At 35.6% G+C, this 24,160-nt stretch overlaps 1 protein-coding gene across 2 annotated transcripts; it reads left to right on the forward strand.

Annotated features, from left to right (window-relative positions):
* The first annotated feature begins 360 nt into the window (after nucleotides 1–360).
* Nucleotides 361–21,392, forward strand: PIGU (phosphatidylinositol glycan anchor biosynthesis class U). Of its 2 annotated transcripts, none has more exons than XM_026681695.2 (12): nucleotides 361–627; nucleotides 1,648–1,712; nucleotides 3,663–3,722; nucleotides 4,963–5,025; nucleotides 6,944–7,053; nucleotides 8,541–8,641; nucleotides 9,950–10,047; nucleotides 11,060–11,214; nucleotides 13,244–13,387; nucleotides 15,176–15,300; nucleotides 16,234–16,376; nucleotides 21,054–21,392. In XM_026681695.2, exons 1-12 carry the CDS (start codon nucleotides 498–500, stop codon nucleotides 21,165–21,167), a joined length of 1,308 nt encoding a protein of 435 aa, XP_026537480.1. In that variant the 5' UTR covers nucleotides 361–497; the 3' UTR covers nucleotides 21,168–21,392. The 2 variants fall into 2 exon arrangements, with proteins under 2 accessions (XP_026537480.1, XP_087815548.1); XM_087959422.1 differs by lacking the exon at nucleotides 361–627 and adding an exon at nucleotides 649–893.
* The last annotated feature ends 2,768 nt before the right edge of the window (nucleotides 21,393–24,160 follow it).

The following is a 24,160-nucleotide window of genomic DNA, read 5'->3' on the forward strand; positions in this document are numbered from 1 at the left end:
TCAAATTGATGCCTATTTTGAAAAATTGAATTCAAAGAGCTGAACAATTAACTATGGGCCAGTCACTCTTTCAGCCCAACCCACCTCAGAGGGTTGTTGTAAGGAAACCAGGAGGAAGAAGTGTTGGATACATTCACTGCCTTGAATTATTAAAATAATAAAGGTGAGATACAAATAAAAATAAAATAACAAGTTGTATCATTTCTTGTTATTCAGAAATTTTAGTATGTTTTCTGGTTCTAGGGAAAAGGTCCGGTCGAAACACCGAATCAATAATCATTCCTATAATTTAAAAAAAAAAAGCTTTTTGTTAACGTTTCAAGAAATACAATATCCGCAATTTGTCCTAACTCTTTCGCCATCCTCCTCAGGAAGTAAATGCTGCGCAATGGCTTCTGGGAGTTGTAGTGTTCTTCCTGTAAACTGTCCTGTAGATCCCCAATGAAACAGACTAGCGTGGGAACTACTGCTAGTTTAGGCCGGTGTTTTACGCTAAAATGGCGGCTCCTTTAGTGTTGGTGGTTTTGGTGGCCGTAACGGTTCGAGCCGCTTTATTCCGCTCCAGCCTGGCCGGACTCATCTCTGAGAGGGTGGAGGTGGCGTCTCCTTTAAATGCCTGGAAACGAGGTGAGGCCTACGGATGGGGACGGGGGTGGGGATTGGTGGTCCTCAAAGGGCATGTCCGGAGCTGGACGCCTGGAAGCGTTGTGCCGTCGTGGGACGTCGCTCCCCTCCATCCGACGCCCCCGGGAGTCTTGGAGTGGTCGTGACCCAGCGGGTTTTTACCTTGGGAACGATAGCGCACAATCGTGCCTACCGTCCCTGTCCTATTGTCCCCAATTATTAGTTCCTATTTCTAATATTTAAACTTATGTTTATTCTTATTTTATATTGTAAGCACTTGACAAAATTAAATAAATGAATGAATGAATGAATATATATATATATATATATTGGTGTCAAGGACGTTTTGGCTGCGTCGGCACAATGTAAATTTGTAACCTGTTAAGTTCATGTTTTGTAGAGTGAGATAACCAGGTTTTTCTCACGACTAAGCCTCGAGCCTTGCGATCGCAGGCTTGAGTCTAAGGAAGGGTTAAATAGACATCGGGAAGGAAGAAGGAAGGTGGCCGGAATTTGGGGAGTTTCTTTGCAAGGAGCTTTGTTTTTCTAACAGCTTTGTCCAATAAATTATCTTGCCTTTGTAACTTTTGGTCTGAGGTGTAAAAAGGCTCCAGAATATCACCAAGTCATACATTCCAAACCCAAAAGGTTTGGGTTCATATAACATGTTAAGCTGCAAGAACACACTTTAGATCCAAGTATCATGAATAGGCTGTCTTCTAAATGAGTTTCTTTTATTTCTACAAGTCAAAGTATGGACTTGCTCTTTGACACTTGAGACGTCCCAGATCTCTGGGATGCAAAACGTTAGAACATAAAGCGATGTCTTGCTGTAAAAACTGAGATGTAGTCATCTAGAAATTTTGTAAAATAACCAAATTGTATAGAAGTGAAGAAGCTTATGTTCTGTCTGCCTTTGGTCATACTAATTTGTTCTTGATAATGCCCAGAACTGTGTGCAGTTCAGAATGTTGCAGTTTAAGAAGGATGTTGATAAGCAAGAACTTTTTTTCTATTTTCCAGTGGTTGAAGGACTAGCCTTACTTGATTTGGGTGTATCTCCATATTCTGGAGATATCTTCCATGAAGTAAGTATATACAATTTTTGCTTTGATATTGTTACGCCTCTATAACATGCTTTTTATATTAAAGATGAGAATATAATGTAAAATAATCTATAGGGCTTAATAGAATTATAGTATCTCAAGTGTCTTCTCACTTGAGCTGCTGAGTGCATAGGTGGACACACAAATGCAATTCATGGGAATGTTTATTTTTATTTTTTTGATAATAGAAATAACTCAAAACTGGCATCTCAAGTTAAAGTCTATTATTTCCTGCTTTGTGAATGTTTTTACAAAATGATAAAATAAAAATATTACTTAAAATGAAATAAATAAATATAATTCTACAGTGCAGATAGTGAGTATAGGAAGTAAAAATATATCTTATGTTCTTGGTATAAGGAGAAAAGGAACAGGTCTTCTTTCCCTCAGGAACCTGCTTACCACGTGTATAATTAATAAAGTATTTTTAAAATACCAAATTTTATCTTACAGTGTCAGTTCAGTAGCAAAAAGATTCCTAGATATTTTGTCAGGGTGTTTTAGGAAACTTGGTGGGTTATTGGTTATGCCACCAGGTAGCCCTTGTGACCCAGTGGTTAAAGTGCAGTATTTCAGGCAAACTGCCCATAGCCAGGAGTTTGATCCTGACAGGACTCCTGAAAGTTGATGCAGACTTCCATTCTTCTGTGGTCAGTGGAATCATGAACCAGATTGTTGGGGGCAATATGCAAAATAATGCTTCTACATTATAAACTGCCCAGAGAGTGCTATAAAGCACCATGGGGCACCATATAAACCTAAATGCTATTGTTCTTACTATGCATAAAGGAAAAGTGGAATTAATATGACATCTAAAGTATTTTGCTTGAAAGGGAAGAGTCACCCTCCAGCTCCATTTATCATAAAAACCCATTAGTAAAATTTCATTCTATGAGTCATTGTCACTGTAACTTTAATTCAGTAGTTTTTACTTTAACAGCTATAATAGCACAGCTGTTAAAATATTAATATTGTAAAAAAGTAAGATGTTTCCCTTTATGAAACTGAAATGATCAAAACTAGCAATAGCAAGAGCACTTAGACTTACATACCGCTTTATAGTGCTTTACAGCCCTCTCTAAGTGGTTTACAGAGTCAGTATATTGTCCCCAACAATCTGGGTCCTCATTTTACCCATCTCAGAAGGAAAAAAGGCTGAGTCAACATTGAGCCTGGTGCGATTCGATCTGCCAAATTGCAGGCAGCTGGCTGTCAGCAGAAGTAGTACTGCACTCTAACCACTGCGCAAAAATATAAGCAATCTTTTTTAGCAGAATTATGCATTTAATTTTTGCATGCCATAGTACAAACTAAGTTCATGCCCTTAAATAGCAAATTCTGGGTTGTGACTACAGGTAGCCCTTGACATACAACCACAATTGAGCCTAAACATTCCATTACTAAGCAAGGTAGTTGTTAAGTGAGTTTTGTCCCATTTTACAAGTTTTTTTGCCACATGTTAAGTGATTCACTGCATTTGTTAAGTAATCATGCAGTCATTAAGCAAATCTAATTCCCCCATTGACTTTGCTTGTTGAAAACTGGCTAGGAAGGTTACAGATGATGATCCTGGGACAGTGTAACTGTCACAAGTACATGCCAGTTGCCAGCTGAATTTTCATCATGCAGCCAGCAGGATAATGCAACGGTCGTAAGCCCTTTTTTCAGTGCTGTTGTAACTTCAAACAGTCACTAAATGAACGGTTGTAAGTCAAGGACTATCTGTATTGCCCTGTCCTACTTCAGTATTTTTTCTGTTACATCAGTCTTAGACTTGTACAGTGAATTATCTCTGTATTAATGATTTTGGGTATTTTCTATAAAAACCATACTTAGAAGATACTACATAGCTATCTTTTCCACCAATTAATAAATCAATTAAACTTTGATCTAAAGACAAGTTGTTTTATATATTTTTTCTTTTCTTCCTAGACACCATTTATAATATACCTCTTTCATTTCCTGATTGATTATGCTGAACTAGTATTCATGGTATGTAATTTTCAACCATCAATTAATTGGCTCTCTTTAGAATTTATTCTTTGATTTCTTCTGCATATAGAACACATTTTTTAATTTAAGATATACACTTTTTAAAAGGCTGAAAGTCTAAGCACACTCAATAAGTAAATATAATTAATTGAACTCATTAGGATCTTATGAAACTTAGTAGAATTCTTGAAAAAACATGCTTAGGATAACATTGATATTTTATGTGTATTTTTAAAACAAACATATATGGAAAAATTGGTTGGCATTACATGTACAGAAGCATTGTTCATCTTCATGACCTCTGTGAGTACATTTCCATATTTCCAGAAATTTTTGATAGGACACCACATCTGGAGTGCAAAAATCCGGATGACATATAGTTGGCAACAGAGAGATACAAGCCAAATTTTCTGTCTCTTTGCTGCCCTGTTGTGATTGTCCAGATCTGTAGCTTTATGCTTTTGCTTTTATCTAGTGATTGACCAGATGTTTGCAGCCCAGATCTGTTAACCCTAGTTTCATTCAGGGTAAGCTGTCCTACTGCTGAATAATTACCGAAGGCATTGGAAATTGTTTAAGAACAATTAAGCAATTGTTAATTGTTGGTACAATTTCTTGACATTTACTGCAAATCTTTTTCCAAAAGTATTTTTTGATAATACTGAATAATGTACTAATACTGAGTACATTAACTAAATTTATTGAATCATGTATGTAAAAACAAGTTTCACAGTTGTTTTTATTAAGATCAGGACATCTCAAAGTTTATATACATAATCACCCATTCATAACTATCTAAAATAGAAATCACTTAGCCATAGGGATGTGTATAAAAAATCCATTGCTGGCAAGTTGAAAATACTGTAAATCCACTACCAACAATACTTTGTGAATGAATGAATGGCCAAGTGTGATTAGTTGTACAAGGAATTTGTCTTGGTGCATATGCTCTCAGTGTACATAAAAAGACCATCAAGAAATGACAAAGGAATTTTGATGCCTAATAAAAATAAGATAGTTCCTTGATGCCATTTTGTGAAATTAAATCTACCATTGTTCCCCTGCTCTAACCCACATAGCCAGGACATTGTTTAATTATAGTATTTAGTAATATGAACTAATTTGTTCAGATAGTCCTGTTATTAATTTAGAAAATCACTTTTTTAATCACTAAAAGTACAACTTTGCATTAAGAAAATAACCTATGTGTTGATATTCTTTTGATTTAATTTCCCTTCAGTTTATAGATATTTTGACGGCTATAGCCCTTTATTTAGCTGTACAGGATTACAACAAAGTTTTGGTGAGTAGATAAGTGCCTATTTTTATTTATATTACTTTCAGTGCATTTTCTTCTGTTATCTCCTTCCCAGCTTCTATTTCTAAATACAGCCATGTTTTTTTCCTGATATTTTACATATTGTTTATTTGGGCTGAGAATCCTGGGAGTTGTCAGAAGATGTTTGGAGAGTATCCAGCTGAGGAAGGCTGGTCTGCTCGGACATCTGGACTTGGAACTGCCTTGCAGGAAGCTGGATTCCATTCAACATGATCCTTTGAATGATTTCATGTGTCAGTTGTTGGTAGAGCTACTCTCAATCCATGTTGAACATCTAGCACTTCTAGTTTTATATTGATTCAGGATCTGCCCCAAACCTCAAAATTTTAACATTTTCTGAAGGTGAAGCAGGGGATGTTATTTAAGGGGGTAGGAATAGTAACATAAGAAAGACACATGCCTTCATGGCAATATAGGGCTGATGTTAGTCCTGCCAAATCTTATAGCATGGGCAGAATATACACAATTATATTTAAAGGCTGGGGCACGTGCTTCAATCAAGAACAAGGAATGGACAAGGGTTTTTTGTGTATTTTTGCAGAGGAATACTAATGTGACTTCAAGAAATTCTGCTCATTCCATAAGATCTGGCAGGGTTAGCATGTTGTGGGTCCCATCAGTGCCATGGAGGCATACTTATGTTGCTACTCCTGCGCTCTGGAATAGCATTCCCCACCTTTAGGAAAATGTTAAAATTTGTTGGTTTTTTTGGCAGATTCTTGACTATTTGTAAACCCATTTGAATGTCAGTCTTCAATCTTTCTTTTGTTGTATCTTTTACGACATTTTAAATGTTACCATACAGTGCTCAAAATCATTGCCAATTAAGTTGGTGTTACCATTTAGATCAGTGATCCCCAACCTTTTTTACACCGCGGCCCGGTACCGGCATCAGCTGGGCGCCGCGGACCGGTACCGGCATCAGCTGGGCGCCGCCATCTTTTTTTGATGAAAACATGCTTCCGGTGACCTCACCGGAAGCACGCTTTCATCAAAAAGATGGCGGCGCTAGCTTCGTGAGCTTTCCGGGTAGAAATAGCTTTCTCAGAAAAGCTCACCGAAGCGCGCGCCATCTTTTTGATGAAAATGTGCTTCCGTGAGCTTTCTACCCGGAAAAGCTCACCGGAAGCACTTTTTCATCAAAAAGATGGCGGCGCCCAGCAAGCCAGCGACCGGTGGTTGGGGACCCCTGATTTAGATAACATAAACAATAACAAATTAATAATGAATATAATCCATGAACGGTCATGAATATGCTTCTTAATAATAGCTGGCTGCTCTCCTTTCCTCAGCTACATAGTTTGTCTGTGCCTTCTAGTCTTTCCAACTGGAGAAACCAGCTGAAATAACCCATGGCTTGTTTTAGGATAATTTTGTATCTTTAGCTTCAGACAGAAGTTTCAGACAATGTGTTAGGAACACATTATGCATGATCACAGGCAGAGGACATAATATTACAAGGCAGCAGCTGCTTGAAATACATGTTACACAATGTGTTGAAGATAGCAGATTTAACAGATAATCAGAGTTGGAAGGGACCTTGTAGGTCATCTAGTTCAACCCCCCGCCCAAGCGGGAGACCCTACACCATTTTTGACAAATGGCAGTCCAATCTCTTCTTGAAAGTCTCAAGTGATGGAGTTCCCACAACTTCTGAGGGCAAGCTGTTCCATTGGTTGATTGTTCTCACTGTCAGAAAGTTTCTCCTTATTTCCAGGTTAAATGTCTCCTTGTTCAGTTTCCATCCATTATTCCTTGTCTGCCCTAGCTGGTATGATTAAGTTACCCAGTTGTGAGTTGAATATGCTGTACTTTACTATATATTGCAGAATTGCTAAACAAATACATTATTTTTACTTACACATTTTTTCTTTGTATTCAGTTTAAAAAGCAAAAACTGCTAATAGAATTGGATAAATATGCATCTGATGCTGCAGAGCTTATCCGGACTCCTATGGAAATGTACTATGTTCCTCTCAAAGTAGCACTCTTGTAAGTATTGCTTTTCAGTAGATATTGGAAACTAGTTAATTTATCTTCCTTATGCAGAGACCATCGGAACATTTACTTTATTTTTGAAGACACCGTGCCTCTTATTTTGCTTTTTCATAAGTCTATGACTTTGAGTGACTGAGGAGTGCTTCTTGGCTCAAGATTTGAGATTTGTTTAAATTAGATTTATACTCCAAATAAAAAAAACAGGTAAGTTAAATGGTTAAGACATCAGGCTAGAAAATGGGAGATTGTGTTCTACTCCTGTCTTAGGCCCAAAACCAACTCTGTGACTTTGGGCCAGCCATTCACTCTCAGCCCTAGAAAACAAGGAGTGGCAAACCACTTCTAAAATCTTGCCAAGGAAACCTTGAGGAGGTGTCCAGGTAGTCACCATGAATCATGACTGACTCAAAAGCATAAAAAATAAACAAATGTAAAATCCCAATTGGAGTTGTTTAAACAACCAAATACTGTATTTAGATATACAGTTGCCTGGTGAAAGAGTCAGAACATTTTTATTCCTGAAATTTTTTTGATTGATTTATTAATGATTATTCTTACATTTTATCTGCCAAAGGGGAGAGGGGTCCTAGTGATTGGAATGTGTCAGCTTTTTTGTTATTATGTACATATCCACATGCTATTGCCTTCTGGGAAAACAAATATTACGTAAAGCATCATAAAAGAGTAAGAAGTGCCAAGCAGAATGAAATTAAAGACAAGAAATAAGAGAAAAAAGAAACCTAGTTTACACCAACAACTAAGTATACCTTTCCATACTTTAAAAACTATTCTTGCTTGTATTGTGTCCGCACAATTTTTCATACATTGCATTTGTTCACAGTGCCTCACTTTTATCTTTTTGAGGGCCATTACCTCTATCCAACCACAACTTGTTTGTCTTTTATTTCAAGCCACTCGCTTTCCCTTCATGTACCAGTTTTGTGATTGAGTGCAGAATCCTAAATGTTTGGCTTGAAAAAAAGACAGCTGCAGGGATACATGATTAAGGTGTTTAAAATTGAGGAAGTGGACAAAGCTTTTCTCCCTTCTTAAAATACTAGAATTTGAGTTCATTCATTGCAGTTGACTGGAAAGAGATTTTGGACAAGCCATCTTCACACAGTACATAATTGATTTATGGAATTAATCACAGGTTTGGATAAATTCATGGAGGAATATCCATCAAGATTAATAAGGGTTATTAATCTTGAGACTCAATCTTTCCTGTGGATAGAGATAGCATACCTTCAAATACAGTTGCAGAGTAGCAAAAATGAAAGAGGAGTATATTTCTATCTCTCTCTATCAATTCCATTTGTAAAACCCTCATGAAGCATCTGTTTGGCAATTTTGAGGGGGGGAAATTCTGTGCTAAGATGGGCCTTGGATTGAGGTACCAAGGCTATCCTTATGTTTTTTTCAGATAAAGGGAAAAAAGGAAATTGACATATATATGTGAATTTGGATGTCTTTTTTTCCAGTTACCTGTTGAATCCATACACTGTGTTGTCTTGTGTAGCAAAATCCACCTGTGCCATCAACAATGCTATAATTGCATTCTTCATTTTGGCAACAATAAAAGGTAAAATACTTTACTTTTCATGTAGTAATAGATCCCTTTGTACTGCTGTGCACATTGAGTGGCACATTCTTTCCAAAGTTTTGGATCATCTGCAGATGTTTCTGCCTGTTCCAATGGGATATCAGCAATTTGCAAATTTTGTGGAATGTTCTGCACCAAGTTTTATAGCGTCTACATCTCTTCCATTTTCCTCCGGTATTGTCCAGCTGATTACAGTCTTGACATGATGCTGATTTGGAAGATATAAAACTTGAAATGCATTAGGGCTGCCTTAATATTTAGTCTTTGTGCCACCTGCCAGGTCATCTTCCATGTTTCACAGACATTGAAGTTGGCAAAACAATACTTTTGTAAAATTGGAACTTTGTCTCAATGTTAATAATTGCATGGACCAGACTGGGAACAGCCACTGAAACAACCACCAATGCTTTTTATAAACACACTTTATTTTATTAACATATTTAATTTTTTTGCGCTTCTGTGTAACATTTTTGTGGCTTATATCAGATTAAATCTAAAACAGTGATCTGCATCTGCTTTCAAGATATTCTTTTTCATCATGTCTTAAATAATGGAATATTGAAATTCATTTTGATTAAAATTGCATGATAGTTCTGCTACAGCATAAAAATATAGATCTGGGTAAACAAGCAAATAGAAAAATAATTGCAAAACTCAGCAGAATCACCTGGCCTGCATAGACTTCTAAAATAATTTCCTCTCAGAGAGCATATGTAATACATGTTAATAATAGTTATACTTGCTCTAACCCAATGTTAGCATGTCAGACATGTAAACTTAGATTTCCTCAGAAGTGATACAATTGTACTAATGTTTGTAAGGACCACAAGGGAATATTGATTATACTGCTATCGATGGTTTCCTGACAGGGAAAGGGGAGAATTGTTATTAATACAAGTATCATTACAAACCTCCTAGTTTCTGTCATGTCTTCATTTGTTTCTAATAGCTAAACCTAATGAGTAAGAGTTAGGTCACATCCAGGCACCAAGACCACTTGCTCTTAGTTTAGAGTTATAGTATTAACTTAATTGATGAAGGGAACCAGTGCAACCAATGCCTTTAAAAACTAGATTAGTTTTGGGATAGTTACAGCCTTATAGTTGAGGCACCAACATTTAAGGCTTTACAGTTTAGTTTGGAATGTACGATGTCTCTACTCAGAACTGCTATGCCAGCCCACATTTTATATGGATTTGCCATAAATATTAAGTACTGTAAATTTTCATATTTACCCAGAAGTTTGTTGTTACTGGCTATTTACACCTTTTTCTCTTTATTTTGCAGGTAGTACTTTTCTGAGTGCTATATTTCTGGCATTAGCAACATATCAGTCTTTGTATCCTCTTACCTTGTTTGCACCAGCTCTTCTCTATTTATTACAGGTATCTATTCCATAAGAGCAAGTGAGTCTTTTTAATTTTTTCAGTAAATAAGATTAGCCACCATGAATTGCTAGTCCTGCAGAGGAATACCTACAAGATTACTAGTACGCTGATGGCTAGAATGAGAAAGCAAACTGTAAAGTTGCCTGCAAATCATCTTCATAGGATTAGGAATCTCAACTCTTGTGACTAAAATTATTGGGGAATTATCTGTGCCGCTCCAAGGGAACTCCTATTGGCAGCTATTTTTCTGAAAACTAATCTAGAACTGCAGCTGGCAGTGATTCTCTTTCATTTACCTCTCTCCCACTTCTCTAAATAGACTTGCAAAGGCTCTGCTGTAATACTGTTCTCTCAACTCCTAATCCAGAGTCAATGCAGAAGATTAGCATAGTTGATAATTTCGAAAGTCTTTTATAGCAAGAAAATCCAAAGGGTTGATCTACCATTTTCTTTTCCCATTAAGCTCAATCATTAAGGCAACCAAGGCTGATAAAGTCCTTCATCAGGCCTCAACCTGAGTTGTAATGGAGTATATAACTTGTATTACTATAAGCACCCAGAATCACCTTATAGGGGAGATAGGCTGCATAAAAATTTAATAAATAAAAGTATATGTGCAGGCAGCAATTTTGTGAACGGCAATGCTATTATGTAGAAAATAAGAAACAAGAGTGGATCCACTATTATCTCCTTCAAGGTATCCTGTACAATCACTCCTGCAAAGATGGATTTTCATGTTCTAGATTTAGCCAGACAGTTTTCTTTACCTGGATCAATTCCTTCCTATGGAGGAAAAACTACACAATCGTACACACAATAGCTTCTTGATTTTTATATGAGCTTGAGAGTGAATCCTTCCGTAGCAATTTTTTTCTTCTAATGTTTTCATTTAATATCAGAAGTAAATGTGTTAAATAATTGAAAGAAAGCTTTTTCACATGTTTTGCTTGCAAGAAATCACATACAGACGTTTCAAAACTATACTTGTGATCAATTCTTCCCTCTCCAGCGTCAGTTCATACCGGTGAAAATGAAAAGCAAGGAGTTTTGGTTTTTCACCATGCAATATGCGGGACTATATTTGGGAAGTCTGATAGTGATAATTTGTCTCTCATTCTTCGTCCTCAACTCATGGGATTTCATTCCATCTGTTTATGGTTTCATGTAAGTAGATCCTGTTTGTCTGCATTATAACCACCTACATATAGGACAAAGGTCTCTTTCCCAAGTTGTGAGTTCAAAGTATGAAACAAAACAAAACAATTCAATCGAACCTTCTATTTTTAAAACATTTTTCTTTTGTTCAATGTCTTATGAATTAGACAATTTCTTGCTTCAGCATTCTGGATAAATAATATAACTTTATTGATCTGAATGACCTGAGAAGTGTTTAATTCATTCAGTGAAACAGAAGTGTGATTAAGTTATCCTGGCATTTTTAAGTGTGGACTGCATGATTAAAAAATCCACAACTTAAATTCTGTGGAGTGAGAAAAGCTATGTTTACAAATGCAACAGTGCATATAAAAAGCTGCATATAAAAGATGAAAAATCTTCAATGGATTCTGAAAAGTAGGTTAGATTAGCACTTGCCAGGATTGTCTCAAAGGTGGTTTTCAGAAGGCAAGTCTACTTTCTTTTTTTTCTTTGAAAATGTTTCACTTCTCACCCAAGAAGCTTCTTCAGTTCTTCCAGAAGCTCCTTAGAGAAGAAGTGAAATGTTTTCAAAGAAAAAACAAAGAAGTCCAGTGGCCTGGATGACTGAAAATCTCCATAGACACCTGCCAGGATTATTTTATAGGAAAGTCCATGTAGTGCTGTGCTTTGGACTACATTCTCCATTTAGCATCTTTGGTTTTTTTATTTTTGTTTCCAAGAACTGACTGTCCCAGAAATGATAGTGTAAGTGACAGTAAAAAAGAAATATGATTTTCAAATTGCTGTTACTAATTTTGGATGATAGTTGCTGACATCTGTCTTGCAACTTGTTTCACTGTGGAAAAAGACCAGCATGATCCTAGACTATATGTGAGCTATATATGAGAATTGTATTAAATGATCAAGTTCAAATTATTTACTTTTATTCATTTATTCAATTTCTTTCACCATCTAACTCAACTAAGTGACTTTGTATTATCTATACAATTGTCTTTTAAATAGAAGTGCTGAAAATGGATGTTTATTTTTATTCTTTTATTATTGAGGGGTTTTAATATTTTTTTTACTAATAAATACCCCTCCAAACCCCAAAATAAAAGTGTTAAAATAAACAAAACCAGCTGCTGTGAAAAGGCAAGCAATAGTGGACTTTAGTTTCTTGAATAAAAATCAAAAACATTTTCAGATGAATGCTAATACCTTATTTTTGTTGGATATAATTGATAAAATATACTGCATTTTGCAACTGAGAGGAGCAATTATAGTTGACTAGGCTGGAGAGTCAGGGCCCAGTTATTTCATCACTCTGGCAATGAAGTAGTTCAGAATTCAGTAAGTTTTATTTATTTTTATTTTATGTATTTAATGATAACCCATCTGTTTATTTGAATAAGTCAAAGTGGTACAAATACCCAATTCTTTCCTCCTGTTTTCCCCCCAATAACAATCCTGCGACCTAAGTTGGGATGAGAGCATGAATGGCCCAAGGTCATCCAGTCGACTTTCATGCCTGGGGTGGGACTAGAATTAAGTCTTCTGGCTTCTAGCCTGGTGCCTTAACTACTAGACAAACGGGATCCTTGGAAATCACTGTGACCAGTCATGCTTAAACTTAATATGTTTCTGGACAACTGACATTCTATATCATAGTTAAAAATAAACAAATATATGATTCTTCCTTCCAGCTTTAGGGATGTCTCTTCAGTAAATCACTAACTTATCTCATAGAGATTATCTGGGGGAAGATAGAAGGAGAGAACCATACACCCATTAACTTTTACTCCTGAAGAAAACGCTGAATATAACTCTAACAAATAAAAGAATCTTAAAAGTATCTTTTAAAACCCTGCATTTATTTTCATATGTCTTCATAGTGAAAGAAACACTTTCTGTTTAAAGTGTTTTCTGCAAAATACTAAGCTTTTGGAAGTGTTTTCTGCAAAATACTAATCTTTTGGAAGTTATTTGTGAACCTGAGTATAATTTTATAGATACAGATAATTCACTAATGATGATATTATTCTGTCAATTTCAGCCTTTCTGTTCCAGACCTGACACCCAATGTTGGCCTTTTCTGGTACTTCTTTGCTGAAATGTTTGAACACTTCAGTCTCTTTTTTGTGTGTGTTTTTCAAATCAATGTCTTCTTCTACACTATTCCACTGGCGCTAAAATTAAAGTAAGCAGCTTCTTGACATGTATGGTATTTATTTGCATAATTGTAGCATACTAGTTTAGGCCAGATTAATTGTAATATTTTATATTACCTTACTTTGACTAAAAATTAAACTTTCAAGAATTGATTCAAAATAATTTAAACAGTTTAGTTTTTCCTATTAAGAATTTACTCTTGTATAGGCTACTGGCATTATATAGCGATAGCTATTTTTTCTATTACCTTTGTCTTATACATACTACAGATAGCCCTTGACTTATGACCACAATTGAGCACGAAATTTCCATTCCTAAGCAGGGCAGTGGTTAAGTGTGCTTTGCCCTATTTTATGGTCTTTCTTGCCATAGCTGTTAAGTGAATTACTTCAGTTGTTAAGTTAATAATAGGGTTGTTAAGTGAACCTGGCTTTCTCATTGACTTGCTGTCAAAAGGTTGCAAAAGGTGATCACATGACCCAGGGACACTGCAATGGTCGTAAATATGCATTAGTTGCCAAGCATCTGAATTTTGATCACATGACCCTGGGAATGCTGCAATGGTCATAAGTGTGAAAAACAGTCATAAGTCATTTTTTTCAGCACCCTGGTAACTTCAAACAGTCACTAAATGAACTGTTGTAAGTTCAGGTCTACCTGCACTTGTTGGGTCTTTTGAAATCACATGAACCTGGGACACTGCAACTGTCATAAATACATGCCAGTTGCCAAGCATCTGAATATTGATGACATGACCATGGGGATGTTGCAATGGTTGTGTGAAAATGTTCATAAATAACTTTTTTAGTGCTGTTGTAACTTGGAATGGTCACTACATGAATGGTTGTAAGTTAAGGACTACCTATAATAGCTATCTCATGAGACAGTCTCTTTAGATTGTTACAGCAGGAGACTGAGGGAGCTTTCCCTTGTTGGAAAAACAGTTTCTCTGTGGCAGAAGCCACCTAGGAGAGCAATGAAATCTTCCTTTGAGTATTCTCAGAAGCTGTTTTGAAAGAGGATGTGGCAACACCTTAATATATAGCAGCAATTTCATTTCTAAGGCAAATAATGCGCTGTTAGAAGAAAAGTTACACAAATTGAGGGTTTGATCACCTCCAAGCATGAGCTAATGTCAAACAATTGGTTTCAATTGACTTTTAGTGAAATAATCCAAAACTTCTCTCCAGCTTTGTAATGTTTCTAAATTTTTGTTTTATATCAGACTGAAATGCCTGCATACATCTTCCATACATGAAATAAATCAGTCATCAGCTCTAATGGCTTCTATATTTTTAATACTGGGAGAGCAAAATGTACAGTGGCACCAATGACATCTCACCGCCAACAAATACATTTAGTTTACTTAATCCATTTTAGAATATTTTAAACTGCAGACCACCTGGGTGAAAGAACTGGCCTTTTTTATTTTACTTTTTGCTTCATGTAGCCCTGTCTTTCCCCACTTTGCATATTCCAGATCTGTTGTGAATGAAACTTCCAGACTTCTTAGACAGGAGAATTCCCAAGTTAACAATTCCACAAATCTTCAAAGTGTCAACTAAGGGACCGCTGTCTTATGCCTAACCACCTGGGATGAAGAATTTATAGCTCAAATTTGCTATAGAGATAACAGAAGCTAAATCTATTAGAGTTATTGAGTAAAGTGTTACAAGTCTAAAGTACCTTTTATTTCCTTATTCTGAATGTGGTGCATTAAAGCCAATTAACTGTGGTAATACAAAATATATAAACCGGAAGAACAGCAGCAACTCAGTCACCCAGATTCTTACAATCTTTTTTGTTTCTTTTCTAGGGAACATCCCATGTTCTTCATGTTTGTTCAGTTGGCCATCATTTCCATCTTTAAGTCCTACCCAACTGTAGGTGATATTGCTCTCTACATGGCCTTCCTTCCTCTCTGGAGTCACCTATATCAGTGTAAGTTCTATATTATTATTAATGTGGGAATTGTGCATAATGGTGCTTACCTTGACAATGGGCCAGGAAGAAATATAGAATATCTAATAAGGTATTATTTTTCATAAGTCGGATCTATTTCGGTTTCAGCCATTTTCTCTGTACTAAGGAGTTCCAAAATCTGCTTCTAGTGGCTGGTTTCTCCAAGTTTTTTGATACATTTCTGAAGCAGATATAGCAGGGAACTGTTAATTTCATGAAATGGTGAATCTCATTTCCAATTGGGAAAGTTAAAAAACGTTCATGAAAACTGAGCAATATTCTCTACTTATTATTTTTCTTCTGATATATTTATCTGAAACCCTCTGTCACATAAGATTTTTCAGAGAATAGTGTGTGGCTTTATAGGTTCAGCGTATTGTTGAATCACTTTGGGAGTCTTGTTATAAAATATAAAAATAAATCAGTGAATTAAAGTACTTTATCAATGTTAAATATTCATTTTTAATTATTAGGCATTGACTTAAGTAAAGCATCTTAAAAGGCTGGTGGGAAACAGTATTGTATTCTATAAATTATTAGATTTTTAGAACATTTAGAATTTTATTTTAGAACAGGAAGAATTCAGTCCAGAATTAGCTTTCCACCCAGTACCCACCCATATTGTATTTTGATATCCCTGTATTTTGTAGTTTGCACCTGCTTCAATTCAGGAAGTGGAATCTGGGCCTGTGTAGTTGGGAAGCCTGCACAAATAAACCTGTCAAAGTTTTCCTCCCCCACAGGAACTATGGTTAATTGCCAGTTCTAAGAAAGGGACGTCTGTAGCAGCTGTCTTGAATCCACCCTCTAAATTAGGATGTGCCACCCATTGTAACTAAGATAGGACAAGCCAACAATGCCTCAGTGTATCAATTAACCAGCTTTAATGATGTCTCTGCTTTTTTGTTGCAGTTTTGCGGAATGTCTTCATACTTTCCTGTGTACTCATTGTGTGTTCCCTGCTGTTCCCGGTTTTATGGCATCTCTGGATTTATGCAGGAAGTGCAAACTCCAATTTTTATTATGCAATCACATTGACATTCAATGTAGGCCAGGTTAGTGAAACAAAATTATGTGTTTAGGTTAAGTAGCCCTCACAGACTCTGATTCCTAACCTTTGTTTTATATCAGTATTATGGTACTAGACATTCTAGACATATTTGAAAGTACTATAGTACTAAGCCTAAAAACATATATCCTAGGACTCTTTGCTTTCTTTTATATCAGAAAGAAAAAGTACTGCGAATCTTTCCAGAGTTAGAAAGCAGCTGTCATTCCAACCTGCCAATGTGAACCAAATTCTCATTCAATTAATACTCTTATAAGTAAATACTGTGTTTTACTTTCCCATTTTCCCCACAACTCTAATAAAATGTATTTGGATTTGAAGCAGCAAATTGTGCAGAAAATGGTAGGTTGCCAATATTACCCCATGATGACAAAATCATGCAAATGCTGTGATTATATATTTCAGTCAGGACAACTGATAGATCCATATATAATGGCCTCTGTGTAATCATATGCATCATTACTTAGACACAGACTGATGCCCATAATTTGGAAACAAAGCAGAACCAAAAAGTCCAATTCAACAATCCTGACAAATATTGTGATAACACATTTGAAAGATGGACATTAACTAGACAAAATTGTATTTAAAAACTTGCCCTAGAAAAATTGTTATATAGATATACAAACTTATTAAATTTGGTCTGATCATTGACAAATGCAAGGATCTACATCAGAGATGGTACTCAGCAGGTTTTGACCAGTTCTGGAGAATGACAGCAGAAATTTTTAGTTTGGAGAACCGGCGAATATCAGCTTTGACAGGAGATTTTACAGTATCCTTCCCCTGCCATGCCCACCAAGCCACGCCCACAGAACCGTAAAAAAATATGAATCCCACCACTGATCTACATGGATCCCTTATCAACTGAATTCCTATTTATTTCCATTCTCTGTCATAGTTGGAAATTCCTGAACTGCCTTGCCAATTTCCTAGACCCATCTGCTTTTAGTTGATTAGTAATCACCAGTGTCAGCTAGTCCTCTTCATAGTCCTCTCCTATTCTTTAATGGTTGAAAAGGGAAGTGGCACTCCTGCAAGTTATGTATCACTAAATCTTATTGTGATGAAGTGTGTTGCTATATAAAATCTCTTTTTTCTGCTATAACTAGTATTGCTGACAGGAGCTGAAAATTATAGATGTGGCTGTAATCTATTGGACCTAAGATGCAATTTTGCAGTGGATAATACTGTTTGATGCAGCTATCCATCTTGTTTTGTTCCTTTTATACTAAATATTTCAAAGCATTAGTCTACAGTTTTAGTGGAAATATTAGCTCATAGATTCAATTTAAGGATCTACAGTACTGTATTTTGTCCCTCTAAATTTATCTTCATATATTGTTTTAGTACTATAAATCCAGAAGTTGAGCCTTTATTTTTGTGTTGATTTATTAATCTAAAAAGAATTATTACACTATTGACTTCGGCTTTTCTGTTCCCTAAAACTGATTGGCACATTTCAACATGTATCATAATGGGAGCATGGTTGTAAGGCTCAAGTTGTCATTGGCAAAAGTTTTGTTGGGTTTGCAAAGAAAACAAAACCCTGATAACTTACAAAAATAGTCCATTGCAGTGGTTCTCAAATATTTCATAAGGCAAACTACTATATTGTCATCAGATTTTGTCTGAACCGCTATATTGGTAAGGGTGGCCCCCACAGATATTATATCACATGTTTTAGCTGGTTTCTATTAATAAAATTAATTTAAAAAATATAAATGGAAAAAGTCCCAAACCATGGGAACATCAACCTTTTTGAAGATTTTGAGTGGCAATACCAAATTATCACATGAATTTAATCTAGAATATTAAAATCTCAGAATATTTGACAATATGGCAAGACGGCCATTTTTAAAAATAAGGGTTTTATTTTGGCATCTATGCTGTAGGCCATTATGGTTCAACATTGGTCTGTATGTTACTCTGTAGTATACAAACTATCGTAACATGATTGAGCTATGCAAAGTCATATTCTTATTTGAAGAACTGGACAAGATTTTCTCTACACAAATTAAGATACTCATTTTGTTTGCACAAGTGAGTAAAGAAGGTAGGAGTCATAGTTAACCATGTATTCTTCTAATATTCAAATCCAAAACAGTAATTCATAGGTTTCCAACGAATGATGATTCATATATCAACTTTAAACAAAGGCATTGTATTCTAAATAGTTTAGAAGCTGTGTATTATGGGGTTTTCTGTTTAAATTTAGATCCAATGCTTTATCAGGATCTTTAAAACCAGAGGTCCAATGCACTTTCAGATTTCCTACAAAACTATTAAGCTTTTTCTAAATCACCCATGGTTAAAAGTAAGCCAGCATTAGACATAAACTATAAGAAGGCTGAAAGGAAAACCTGGATCTCTGAAGTAATTAGCAAATAGAACTTACTAAAACATAGGATGCAATGGTAATTGGCTGGGTGAGGGACTGAAATATTTGTAGTTCAATCTAGGACATGTCTTAATAGAAGTACGTTTTGCTAGAATGACAGTCTTATTCTCATGTTTAGTGAGATGATATGCTATTTGTGTTAGGTTATAATGCTGAAACGTTGTAAAGAAGCCAAAATGAACAGAATGAACCATGGGAAATTACAGTAAGAATATGCCATTAGTTGCTTGAAAATCAAAATATTTCAAGATTTCTTAATAGTGGAATTGTCACTTTTATCATAATAATTGTACTCAGTTTGGGTTTGTGAAAGTATTCTCAGAGCTTTGTAAGTATATTTAATCTGTCACAGCAAAATCATTAAGACTCTTCTGGCATTTTAAAAGGCAGCAGATACGTTATTGGTAAAGATTTATGAATCCACTTTCGTTGTGAAGTTGACCGTTGTCTTCAAAAACTTTCTGCTGTTTTTATATCTAGAATACTAGGTCTTAATTTTTTGTTGATTTTTTATTTATCTTATCTAATTTAAATAGCTGATCATCTCACAAGCAAGTGATTTGAAGCAGCATACAACAGACAAAAACAATAAATATCAAAAACCATTAACGTTTAACATTTATTAAAACATTTTAAAAAACTATAAAAACAGCCAAAGGAAGAATAATAGGTGAAGGGATATTAGGAGTAATAGAATTACCTCAATGGTTCAAAATTTTGTTGAATATCTCACTGAGATGTATTTATGTACAGTAGTGCTTAAACATTTGTGAAGCCTTTTGAATTTTTAATATTTCTGCATAAATATGACCTAAAAGTGATCTGGTTGCCACACAAGTCCTAAAACTAGATAAAGAGAACCCAATCAAACAAACCCAAAAGCTAACATGTACATTTATTTATTGAAGAAAATGATCCAAAGCTGCATATTCATGTGTGGCAAAAGAATGTGACTCTTTGCTTTCAGTAATGGGTGTGTCCCCCTTGGGTAGCAAAACTGCAGTTATACGTTTCTGGTAATTGTTGATCTGTCCTGCACATCAACTTGGAGAAATCTGACTCCATCCCTCTTTACAGAGCAGTTTCAAATTAGGTACTGTTGATGTGCTTCCTTGCATAAATTGCCTACTTCAGGTCCTTCCACAATATTTCTACAGGATTAAGGCCAAAATTTTGACTTGATGATTCAAAAACATTTACTTTCTTCTGCTTTAATCATTCTTTGGTCGTATGATTTATATGTTTTACAGTAGTCATTGCTTGCTGCATAATCTACTTTCTCTTGAGTTTTGGTTCATGGACAGATATTCTGACATTTTCCTGTAAAATTTGCTGGTACAATTCAGAATTCATAGTACCATCAATTGAGGCAAGCTATCCTGATCCAGAGGCAAGAAAGCAGACCCAAACTACTTCTATTTTGTTCTCATACACCCACAAAACTTTCATCCTTTCATCTTTTTAGCTTACCCACATGGTCTAATACAAACTGTAGACAGGCATCAATGTTCTTTTTGGAACGCTTATTGTATTAGAACCACTAAAGCTGTTCTTCTGGCAAAATATAACATTGCTCTTCAGCAGGGTTGTCCAACTTGCGTCATCACGGCGGCATCACATGATGTATTGGGACTTCCCCCCCTTTGCTAAACTGGGTGGGGGCAGGGGCGGTACATGACGCATCTGGTCCGCGGGCCACAAATTTGACACCCCTGCTCTTCAGTGTGCAAAGAAATACAGGATCCAAAACACTCATATTTATGTTCCTTTGTACCCTTTGCCAGTGGCAGGTAGCTATGAATTGGCTGCATTTTCCTGTAATCACTATTTGTCTCTGGAAGGAGAAAACTGCTGATGTCAGAGGAATTCCAACAGGGAGAATTTTAATGAGAACAAATTTGGTGCCAGTTCTGTCCATAATATAGACCAGTGTTTCTTGATCTTGAGAACATTAAAATGTGTGGGCTTCAACTCCCAGAATTCCCCAGCTGGAATCCTGACAGTTGAAATCCACACATCTTCAATTGTCAAGTTTGAGGAACGCTTATATACATTGTGCTACAGATCTGAGTATGATTTGAACTTGGGAATTTGGGATTTCTTGATTGTCATATTATTATCATAATGCAGTCAGATGGTTTTAGATAAAGTAAATCCATATCTCCATAAATCAGGGTAAGCTTTAATGTTTATAATATCTCGAGTGCAACTCAACTTTAAAGAAAATTATGTCAACTTTTTTTTTCTCTCTTTCTTTTGCAGATTTTTCTCATCTCAGATTATTTTTATGCCTTCCTGCAGAGGGAATACTACCTCATTCACGGAATCCATTTAATAAGAAAAGATAGGACAGATCCTATGTTGGTTCTTAAATAATCCTGGCGTTTGATGTGACTTGAGGAATAGACATTTATGAAAAAAAGATGATACTTAAGTGGGTGGGGACCTGATTTTTGGGAAGAAACTGTTTTTCATATGGAGACTAGGCTGCGGTATGGGAATAACTCTAATCCTGACATAGAGTTGGTTCTAAGAACTTGCGAACAAGGTGAAAGAAACTGCATTTGTATCCTGTACCCTTATTTAAAGTTGTTTCCTCCAGCCATAGCATTGCTGTGAACCCTGTTCAACAACCCTTGAGATTCTTTGGGTAAACTGCACTGGGACTTACACTCAAAATGAGCTTTTGTACCTGGAAGCAAGGCGGTAGGTGATGATGATGATAATGATGATTACTGGGAATACTGTTGGGAAGTTTTTTTCAGGAAAAAAATAGTATGCATTACTTTGGGTTTTACTGCTTTGCTTCCTTTGCTGTAATTGTTCATTTACCTGCTAAATTTACAGAGGTCTTTGAAGAAAGGGAAGCTAGATGGAACTTCTTGTGCTAATACTAGAAGCTAGGAGGCCTGATACGGCACGGTGCTCTAGACAGATGGTGGACTCAGTACCAGTCGGAATCAGCTTGGCAGACATGGAAAGCTAAATCCCAGATTTTAAATGACAGTGGTCAGGATTAGGATTAAGGTCATGAGGTCGATAGAATTTGCTCGCTTTTCTTAAAGGGAAAAGGGTGTTTCTCCATCTGGATATACCACTGACTTATTTGGATATTAGTTTTAGGAAAGAGAGTTTAATGCAGCATGATATAGGAAATCTTTCCTGCCCCACTCCCTCCCCCAGTAGATTGCACATGGATCTACATGGTCAGGGGTGAGCTATGTAATCCATTTTTTAAGAGATGTATAAAATAATTCCTCTACCTTGATTCAATTTTGAGAGCATAATATATGTTTTTATTCTTCTGATTTTATGCAAAAAAAATCAGAAAGCACAAATTTTTTAATTTGTCTCCAAATCAGACCGATATATTCCCACATGATGCTAAGCCTTTACAATGCTCAGACCTTTACATACATATTCCAGCCAAAGTGTTACCTCTTGACAGAACAAACAATCAAATGTGAAGGTGTTAAAAAAGAGGTTGTGCAAAAAGGCTGGTCCCTTCTCATCTACCTTCAGTGTTGTCTGGGCACATTTCTTATCTAAGATGTATGTATGTATGTACAATATGTATGTACGTATGTTTGTATGGTACTTGCTGCTATTTTAAATTTTTCCATAGCTGTTAAATTTTAACATAGCTGTTCCTGATGTTTTTCTCTGCTATTTTACTCATAGTATGTTTTTACCATAGGAAAGCTGAGCAAAATTTAACCAAGCTCTCAGTTCCCAGAAAAAGTACACTCTACTTTTTTATTTTTTTTTTACCTGTGAGGCACTGAATTTAGTATTAAATATGCCATCTGTTACTTTTTGCAAAGCCACTCTGCAGGTCACACATACACTTTTCTTTTACAATGTATTTCTTACTAAGTGCTCTTTCAAAAGGAATTAAAAATAAAGAAACATCTTGCCTTATTAAACTACAGAATGTATTATATGTGGAATACTGCAGCTGTGTCTAGAAAGGACTCTACATTGTATTACCAAAAAATCTGTATTGTCCAACTCCAAGATTATGAACAGTGTGCATGTATATAAAACAAAGAGGCATTTCAGCTGCCTCAATTAATTGATACAATCAATGCATTTAAAACCCAATTTTTATAATACATTCACGATCTGTATTATTATATATTGGAACATCTTATATCCCAGTGCTATAAAGGCTGAAGTTCACCATCAAATCAAAATTGTTTCGTTTCATACATTGATAATCTGATGTAAATTCCAACAGATCTGGATACAATAGTAGTGAGAAATGAGATTGATATATTGCTAGAGAGTCTGTTTTGTCTCTCATTGAGGGATCTTCTTTTGACAGCTTATGTCAAATTCAAGGCTGTTGCAAGGTGACATGTTGATCAGAGGAAAACCTTTTTAATATGTGATTTTATATAGGCATAAGAAAGGCAGGAGCTGCTGTGTTTATAACTGACACATTTGGCTAATTTGTTTAAGAAATCTGCCCACTTCATACCTTCTCCAGGGTTTAAAAACCAAGAACAATTCAGTTTCCTACTTTTGAACCAATCTGGAAATAATATCAGTGGACTGTATTATATATATAAAACTTGAATTGATATTTTTGTTAGGCCAATTTAAGATATATAAATTGGTATGAAAGCTTTTGAATTTTTAATTAAACAAGATAATTAAAATGTCCAGGAAAAAATTAGCATTGCACACTTATTTTATAAAACTGTGTTGACCTAATAAAGAATTGCCTGAATATGGATATTTGTTGTTCGGCTAGTTTTTCTCATGGCCAGTGCAACTACTTTCACTAGTCCACTTTTTAAATCAGTGAACATTAACAATAAGGTGATGGCAAGAATAGGAAATAAATTCAGGATCTACTCTAGATATTTTGCTCCCCTGAGTAGTTTGGCTCATTTTTCATTTTTGTAAGGTTTTTAAAAGGCATCCTCTTGGATTTTTTTCTTCTTTGAGTTTTCCATTTATGATTTTCAGCCTCAGACATTATTTTTCTGGGATACTTTCATTTTTATTTCATGTTTATGCTGTGAAATTATATTTAATCCTCAAGTGGCATGCCAGATCAGGAAGGATTTCATTACTACTTTGTGCTTTTCTGTTGTGCTTTTTTGGGAGTCTTTTTGATTTTTGCATCTCTTAAAATTTGGTGCCCCTAAACTAGTGTCTTATCAGCCTTAGCTTAGGAGTCAGCTATGAATATATGTTGCTGTCAAAAATTTAAAAGTGGCACATGGCTAGGAATTAGAGCAAAGTATCAGATGCCCAGATATTAGTAGAGTCTAATTTGAAAATGTTTCTCTGCCTGCTGGGAACATAAGATCTCAGATACTTGGGGTGTGTGCCTTCAAAGAACATTGCAATTTTCT

Source organism: Notechis scutatus, chromosome 3 (assembly GCF_049901735.1).
Source record: "Notechis scutatus isolate UNSWTSFEM ecotype Mainland chromosome 3, rNotScu1.2, whole genome shotgun sequence".
Lineage (NCBI taxonomy): Eukaryota > Metazoa > Chordata > Lepidosauria > Squamata > Elapidae > Notechis > Notechis scutatus.